A 7,791-nucleotide genomic window follows, 5' to 3' on the forward strand; every position below is an offset into this window, starting at 1 on the left:
ACTTTGGGATCTCATGATGTACTTCAAGCTCGACCTGCTTATCCCCTGTGTTTCACCAAACAAGCATTGACATCACACTGTCTTCCAGTCTATTCCTCCTTGTTCTCAAGGACAGCATCTCAGTGTCCAGCAGGGTTTGAGCTCTGGTATCCAAGGCTGCTCAGGAGCCCCTTGCTGAGGAGGCAGTGGGGGAACCTGTGCTGTCAGAGATGTTTTTTGGGGCTCAGTCTCCCTGCAGAGAGTGCAATGGTGCCCTGGCCTTTGAAGCCCATTGATTTAAAGTGTTTCAGTCTCGTGTCATCCTCCCTGTTGAGGGGGGATCAGAGCAAAATCCTGCCAGTTTGCTTCTTCCCATTTCAGCTTTTATCATTCAGTCTTTCATTTAAGGTGGACAGGCAAAACCATGGGCAAAGCCACACGTGCCTTCCTCGGTGCCGTGTTTGGGAAGAATGCTTAACTTTTCAAGCATAAATCTGGGAATTTGAGATCCTCTAACTGCGTAGAAAGTGTTGCAGAAAGTAATATGTGCAGCAGTGGGCTCTGAGCAAGCTCCTGATGAGAGAGCTCAAAGCTGCCGTGATTCTTGCTCTGTTCTCCAGCCTGGCTGCCTGGCCAGGATGGACGAGCCCTCCAGTGACTGCACGTTGTGTGTCTGGACCATCTCCATCGCCATCCTCATCTCCTTTCATCCCGAGAGCTGAAAACCTGGGCAAAGCTTTTCCTCAAACTTAGTTCAACCTTGGTTTGCACGCTTTTATAATTGAAATTAATCCTGGGACAAAGGAAGCGAGCTTCACTGAAACACGACATCCCTTCAGGGTGGGTTTTTTTTTTTTTTTGCAAACTTCAAAGGAGGTGTGTTTTTCCCCTCCTCTGCCCATCCCATCCCTCCCTCTGTTGCTCTCCAGCCTTCTTCCTCCTGTCCAGACCTTGGGGCAGGAGCACTGAGCAATACCCCTGCCTTCCCCACCTCACTGCTGCTCCTCCTTGTGCCTCCCCTGAGCATCCCCTGCCTGAAGTGATGGAGATCCGTGGTGCTGGGGCTGTGTCAGTGCTCCCAGGATAGCGCACGGGGGCATCCTCCTCATCACAAGCTGTTGGTCAGCATTAGGGTTTGCAGGCTGCTTTGGCACCATTTGGTCTGTAATGGGACCAAGTTTCCAAGAGCCCTGGGTGCTTCCTGGAACAGGCAGAAGCAAGGAGGATCCAGGCTAGCAGCTTCTTCCTCCTCATGGCAAAGCATGCAGGATTTGCTCAACACCTCTAGGAGAATTCATTCCAATAACTCAGTTTTTGAAGTTGATTTATGAAGTTTTTTGATGCATGGTTCCATCAGGTGCTGCGAGCTGTGCAGCAGCCACACCTGAGGCTGTGAGTGGAACAGGATTTTTCCGTGATTTCACTGTTAGTGATTGTGTGTTCCTGTGAAATCCTTTCTTTTACCACCACACAAAAGTGCCCTTCACCCCAGAGATCCCCAGCAAGGCCCCCCTGGCAGAGAGGGGTTTCCCAAGCTCAGCAGGAGTCCTGTTTAACCCCGACCACCCCGGTCCACGCGGGCTGAGCAGTTCGGATGAGGTCAGTTCCTCCAGGCCACGGTGCTGCAGTGGGAGCCGTGGTGGAAAACCCAGGTTGAACCTCACCAAGCTTTTCCCCGGGCTTCAGCTGACCAGCTGACCAGCTGGTCCCACGTGGTGGGGGCAGCTCCCAACCCCTGTGCTTTGTCCCCTCGCAGTGTTCACCCCACGGGTCATAGGGACGGCGGTGGCTCGATACAACTTCGCGGCGCGGGACATGCGGGAGCTCTCGCTGCGGGAGGGCGACGTGGTGAAGATCTACAGCAGGATTGGCGGGGACCAGGGATGGTGGAAGGGGGAAACCAACGGAAGAGTGAGTGCATCATGTCCTGTCCCGGTTCTGCAGCGTGTGGTCCTCCCCTGCTGTCAGACAGCCAGTGGCATTCCCTCTTGCTCTTTCCCATTCCCTCTTGCTCTTTCCTGGATCCTGGGTGGGCTGTCATCTCATGAGAGCCACTACTCTGGTGCACACAGGTGAATGGGAGCATGCAGTGGGTGGTGGGTGGTGTCTGAGTCTGCTCTTCCTCAAACCCCACGTGGGGGGTGTATGGAGGAGCGGCTCTGCCAGGGGAAGGCTCAGCATCCTGGGAAAAGCAGCAGGCTGATGGCTTGGCCTGGTGTCCCACAGTTTGTAGCTCTGGGGACAAATTCTTCATGCCGTGATCCCTTTTATATTGTGGGCAACCTGTGTGTCCAAGGAAATGTATAGGTGTTGGCTCTGTCCCAAATCTGGGTGACAGCTGACCACCATCACCACTGTGGCCACACCCAGGACTTTGCATATGGCTCACTGGGAACAGCACCTGGTGGCAGGGGAATAGTCCCAGTGACGGGACAGGAGGTCCCTTATAGAACCACAGAGCATCCTGAGTTGGAAGAGACCCACAAGGTTCATCGAAGTTCAACTCTTGGCCCTAAAAACAACAGCAATTCCACCATGCACCTGAGATCATTGTACAAACACCCCTTGACTTCTGTCAGCCTTGGGGCCGTGACCCTTGAGCTTCCCAGACTCCAGCTCACCTCTCTGCATCCCCCACAGGTCGGCTGGTTTCCCTCGACGTACGTGGAAGAGGAGGGGGTGCAGTGACTGCGGGGATGTTTGGTGGAAGTCGTCGAGCGCCCAGAGCCGCTGCAGCCCGAGCACGCCCGTCCCGACGCCCGCGGCTCCCCGTGAGACGCGGCCGGACGCCTCCCAGGAGCCTCCCAGGACTGCTCTCGCAGCCTCCTCAGCAATCCTTCCTCTGTACAGTGTGTGTGCACATGTCGGGGCCGCCCCGGCCCCGCTCCTGTTCCGTGTATAGAAGATTGATGGTCTGTCGGATGACGTCGGTGTAGCAGCTGCGGAAGAGTCCCGGGAGAGCCACGCTCCCCCTGCATGGACAGAGCTGAGAGACTCTGGGGGGGTCTGCACCTCTCTTTTAAAGGTGTTTTAAAAGCCACCGTGGTGATGGTGGTGGGAGGGCGAGGCTGGAGGTTTGTGCCTGGGTGTGCCAAGGTGAGAACTGGGGGGGTTTCTAAGGGGAGGGAGCGACCCAGCCCCGAGGAGACAATTCAGACCCCCTGCCCACACCACTCGGGTGGGCTCCCCAGGTCAGGATTTTGGCAGTGTCCCTGGCAGCTGTGCAGCAGCACCGCGCTGCAGGCAGGGCGAGGGGCAGGGCAGAGACACCCAGAGGGACAGGGCTGTTGCTGGGCTCTGAAGGGATGTCAGCTGTGAAACTGTTTTGACCACCAGACGTGGGCTGGAAGTGGATCTTCAGATCAGACAGGAGGGGAAAGAGCTGCTTTGGTGTCCCCAAGCCTGTTTTCTTTACAACCACCCCAGTCCCAGCAGCCTTGCTGCAGGTGGAGGGTGCTGCCCAGGGTGCAGACTGGTCCCACTGGTGGGAGCAGGAGGTCTCAGCACGTTGCAGGACTGGGGATACGCTTTGCCACACAAGGGCTTTGGAGGCCATCGAGACACCAGGTACATGCAGAGGAGCGTGTGTCCCTGGGTCTGTCCTCCTCTCCCTCCCAGCAGGAGCCCCCCCAAGCCAGGCTGACTTTTCTTGCAGCCACGACAATGTCCCACCTCGCTGAGCTCAGGGCCAACCCACCTGAGTAAGGGCTACGGTATCAACTCCCGATTCCTCTCCCTGAGTTGTGAGAGCATCTCTTTCTTCCCAGCTGTGTGCACTTTTGGGGGCTGTGAGCATTGCCCCCTCTCTTCCTCCCACAGGCTGTTACTGCTGCTGCTGTCAAGTAAAGGTCCGTCTGTTTTGACTTTCCCCCTGTGTCCTGAGCACCATCTGTCCGAGTCTGTTCTTCCCAAACTATGGAGTTGCTGGCTGGAAATCCCGGCCCTCGTCTTCTGCTGGGGACTGGCTTCGCTCTCCAGCTCCAGAATTCCCTTCCAAAGGGCAAATATGAACAATACACGTGTGGAATTGTGACAGGGAACAACTTTCCTGTGTCTGAGCCCCACGTGCTGCCCTTCAGCTTCCCTGAATACGTAGCATTTTGAGCTGGTGCTTCCGTGCCCTTTGTTCCCCTGGGACTCGTGGTGGTCCTACCGTGTTCCCAGTGTGGGGTCTTGGCTCTGTGCTGGTGCAGGTCTGGGAGATGCCAGCATTGGGTGGATGAGCAGCGCTGATGCCCTTGGTCCCTGGCACAGGGGTGCCCTGTGCAGCATCCAGATGGAGCAGCAGTGCCATGCTCAGGATAAGAAATATGAGTTTTGGACTCTCAAGGACAAGGGAATGATGTTAACTTGGGATTTACATGCTGTTGCTCAGTGACAAGCCCAGAGCCACCCTATTTTGCTTCCTGTTCCTCCAGGAGCTCTGTGAGTGCCCCCATTCAGGGTGCCACAAGGGAGTGGGGGTGGGTTCAGCAGAGTGTGCCTGGGGCAGATGCCCACCATGGGTCTTGCTTGGTGAGGTGATGGGAGCGTGAGGGGGCTCAGGGCTTTCCCAAGGTACTGTTTGGTGCTAACCCCTCCCAGCCCCTTGGTGCTCAGCCTAGAGGAGAGCTGGCAATGCCCTGTTCCCATTCTGGGAGCCTTGTTGGAGCTGAGGGTGCGTTTGGGTGGATGGGACACACACACACATGACAAACTCACGATGGCTCATACTATGCCTCAGATCCTAAAGCCTTACAGACCCCCCCTTTAACGTGGCCAATTTTGTAAGGTGGCGAGGTCATCCCCTCTGGGAGAGCACGTACCTGTCACAGGGACCAGGACACCTCTGTCCCTCATGCCCCAAAGGGATCCCCAACCTCTTCCTGCGCTGCCCTCCCAGCCCTGCAAAACCCCCATTCCCTCCAGAGAACTCTCCCTGTTGTGTTTACTGGTGTAAGAAACTTGTTAAAAAAAAAAAAAGATTGTTTGGTTTGTAAGTAATTATTCAGCCATTTGCCACAAATATATCTGTGAATAAGAAAGGGAAATGTTTTTTTATGATGGCGAGAAAATTGTATATATATTTTAGTTCATCGCAGATCATTCGAAATTGCAATGGGATACGTTGGAAAATAATATGTAAATTCCTTGTTTTTTTCCTTTGCACTGCACTAACTGGGGTAGGGTGGAGGGGGTTTAAAGATAAAACTGTTTATGAAATAGTTTATAGCTGGGAATTTGGAAATCATTTGGAATAGCTTGTAATGCTGGAATAGAAACTTTAGCTGCTACTTAGAAACCCTTTTGCATGTGGTTTTTCCAGACCTTTTTAAGTTACAATACATCAAATTCCACAACGAAAAAAAATAAAGTGTAATTTTGTTGATAGGTTGGGGGTTTTTTTGTTGTTTTTTTTTTTTCCCAGCCATGGTTTTTGCTGTGCCAGAGGGCTTGGGATCGTGTTGGGGGATGGATCCTTCCTGATGTGAACAATAAGTGTGTCCCAGTTTAATTGAGATAAAGGTCTTTTGCTGAGGATGGATTAGGAGAAAAAGACCCAAACCTTCTTTTCTAGCAATTATAGATCCGAAATTAAGAGGCTCTGATTGAAGGAAAACAAATTATGGAAAAGGGAAAAAAAAAAAATAACAGCCCGTTATTAAAAGGTATGTGTGTATTAACAGGAACACGAAAAAAAAAAAGCCAAGTAAAACAACCAAGCAATACCCCTATACCCACCAATAATCCCCTTCAAGAACAAAACCGATAAAACCGGCAAAAAAGAAAATCAAATAGTTCAATTTTCAGCACCCTTTGGTGCAGTTCCAGTCACAGTCAGCAGGGGGCACCGTCGGGTCACTGGAGATGCAAAAACTTGTAATGTCTTATACCGTTCACCAGGTGGCGCTTTTGAGTTATCAAAAAGTGCAGAACTTGTAATGTTCTACAGTAGTCACCAGGTGGCGCTGTTGGATCACTGGAGGAGTAGAACTTGTAATGTCCAGCACCCATCACCAGGCGGCGCTGTGGAATCCTTGGTTGCCGCCGGGTGGCGAGGGAGGAGGGGGGAAGAGGAAGGGAAACAGAAAGTTCTCCCAATGGAAGAAAAACTCACGACTCAGTTGGTGAAGATCTCACGGTGAACCAAGCCTGCAACCAGCAATCAGCTGCGCAGAGAGACAGCAGCAAAAACTCCTCTCCCACAGGAAAAGACAAAGAAGAAACCAGCCCGTCTCTCCTCCGTGCTGCAGCCTCCTCCTCCTGCTCCAGAGCCTGAGCTCCAACCCCCCAGGGCTGAGCTCCAAACCCCCAAACCCTACCCCTTTCCATACACACACTCTGGCCTTTTCCAATTCCTCCCCCTTCGTTGCTAGGTGACTAATGTTTCGGTCATTTAGGGCCCAGGCTAACTCCTTTGTTTATCTGATTCTTCCTTAACAGCACACACGGGGGAGGGGGGGGGGGGGGGGGGGGGGGGAAGGGGAAAGGAAAGACAAAATTCCTTGCTATAATCAGAACTATGACAAAGTGTTCATGCCCTTCCAAAACTCTGAGTAGATCCCTCCTGCGTTGTCTCTTAGGTTCCTTCACCTCATTCCTGGAGGAGCTGCCACGTGGGCACTTGTCCTCTGCTCCATCCAGACACCTTTCCTGGGGGTTGTCTCCTTGAGCAAGTTGAACCCCTGCAGGCTGAGAGAAGGAGGTTTAGCATATTCCAGAGCAATAAAAGGAGTTGCACAGTTGCTTATAAAATACATGAGGCATTGCTGGAGGCTTCACTCAGAGCTTCCTGTGAGCTCTGTCCCTGTGAGTTGCCATGTCCTTTAATTAAGAACATTAATTTTTTTTCCTGCTCTTTGAGTCTCCAGTGCTTCACTTTTCCCAGAATCAGCGGGAAGGGCAAAGAGTGGATGTGTTTTACACGGAGAAGCAGGACATGAGCTGGGCACTAACTTTTGGATGCTGTTTTGGGAAGATGCTTCTCAACCAGGTATTTTCCCTTGGTCCAGGTGATGACCCTGCCTGTGATAATCTCCTTCCCTGATGGTGCTGAGCATCAGCCTGGCCCTGAGTGGGTCTGGCATCGCCATCAGGTGGCCACAGCACACTAGAGCCTGGAACCAAGAGCTGGTAAATGCAAAAATCTGCTTCTATTTGACATCTGGCCTCTGGGAACATCCCTGCCAGCCCGGGGGCTGGGGGTATTTAACCCTTGAGGGATTGGAGATGACAGGTGGGTGCCTCAACAGCGACTTCCCTGGGCTTTGTACCCAAACCCTCCCCAGGGGTTTGCATCGATTCGAGGTCTGATGCCTCAGGAATAAATGGGGCATTTATCCACCATGCCCAGCCTTGACCAGGTGCTGTAACCAGACCAGGAGCAGCATTCCAGGGGCATTGACAGGAGAAGAAATCTCCATCCGTGGCCAGCACAGCTGGCTCCAGCCCCATGCGGCCCCTGGCCTGCCCCAGGAGGGGAGGATGCACCAGGCACAGGGTTTTATTTATTGCTATTATTTTCCCCCCAGCAAGAGCAGCTGCTGCCATAATCCCCCCTCCATCAGCCAGGCTTGCCCAGCTCTGAGCAAACACGGCAGGGGGGTGGTTGCTTTGCTGGCTGGCCTCTGTGAACGGCAGGTCCTGCTCCTGCTGCAGGGTGACAGCCACCCGTGGTGGCCCTGGGGCTGGCCCTCGAGCACACCCCATGGCCACGGTGACCTGTGACCGGCCAGCATGTGGCCACCTCCCTCTGCCACGGCTGGGGCTGAACTCACGTGCCACCCAGCCCGGTGGATCCCAAAACAAGGGGCCGAACCGCTCTGCAGCCAG

At 53.5% G+C, this 7,791-nt stretch overlaps 1 protein-coding gene across 5 annotated transcripts in view; it reads left to right on the forward strand.

Annotated features, from left to right (window-relative positions):
- VAV2 (vav guanine nucleotide exchange factor 2) overlaps nucleotides 1–3,846 on the forward strand; it is a 126,242-nt gene extending 122,396 nt beyond the window's left edge. For all 5 annotated transcript variants that reach the window (XM_027887146.1, XM_027887142.1, XM_027887143.1 and 2 more), the window contains 2 exons: nucleotides 1,736–1,890; nucleotides 2,620–3,846. In XM_027887146.1, the coding sequence (XP_027742947.1) occupies nucleotides 1,736–1,890; nucleotides 2,620–2,667 (203 nt within the window). In that variant the 3' untranslated portion in view covers nucleotides 2,668–3,846. The remainder of the gene's footprint in view (nucleotides 1–1,735; nucleotides 1,891–2,619) is intronic.
- The last annotated feature ends 3,945 nt before the right edge of the window (nucleotides 3,847–7,791 follow it).

Source organism: Empidonax traillii, unplaced genomic scaffold (genome assembly GCF_003031625.1).
Source record: "Empidonax traillii isolate 1590-97213 ecotype Southwest subspecies unplaced genomic scaffold, ASM303162v1 scaffold204:size1584377, whole genome shotgun sequence".
NCBI classification, from domain to species: Eukaryota; Metazoa; Chordata; class Aves; order Passeriformes; family Tyrannidae; genus Empidonax; species Empidonax traillii.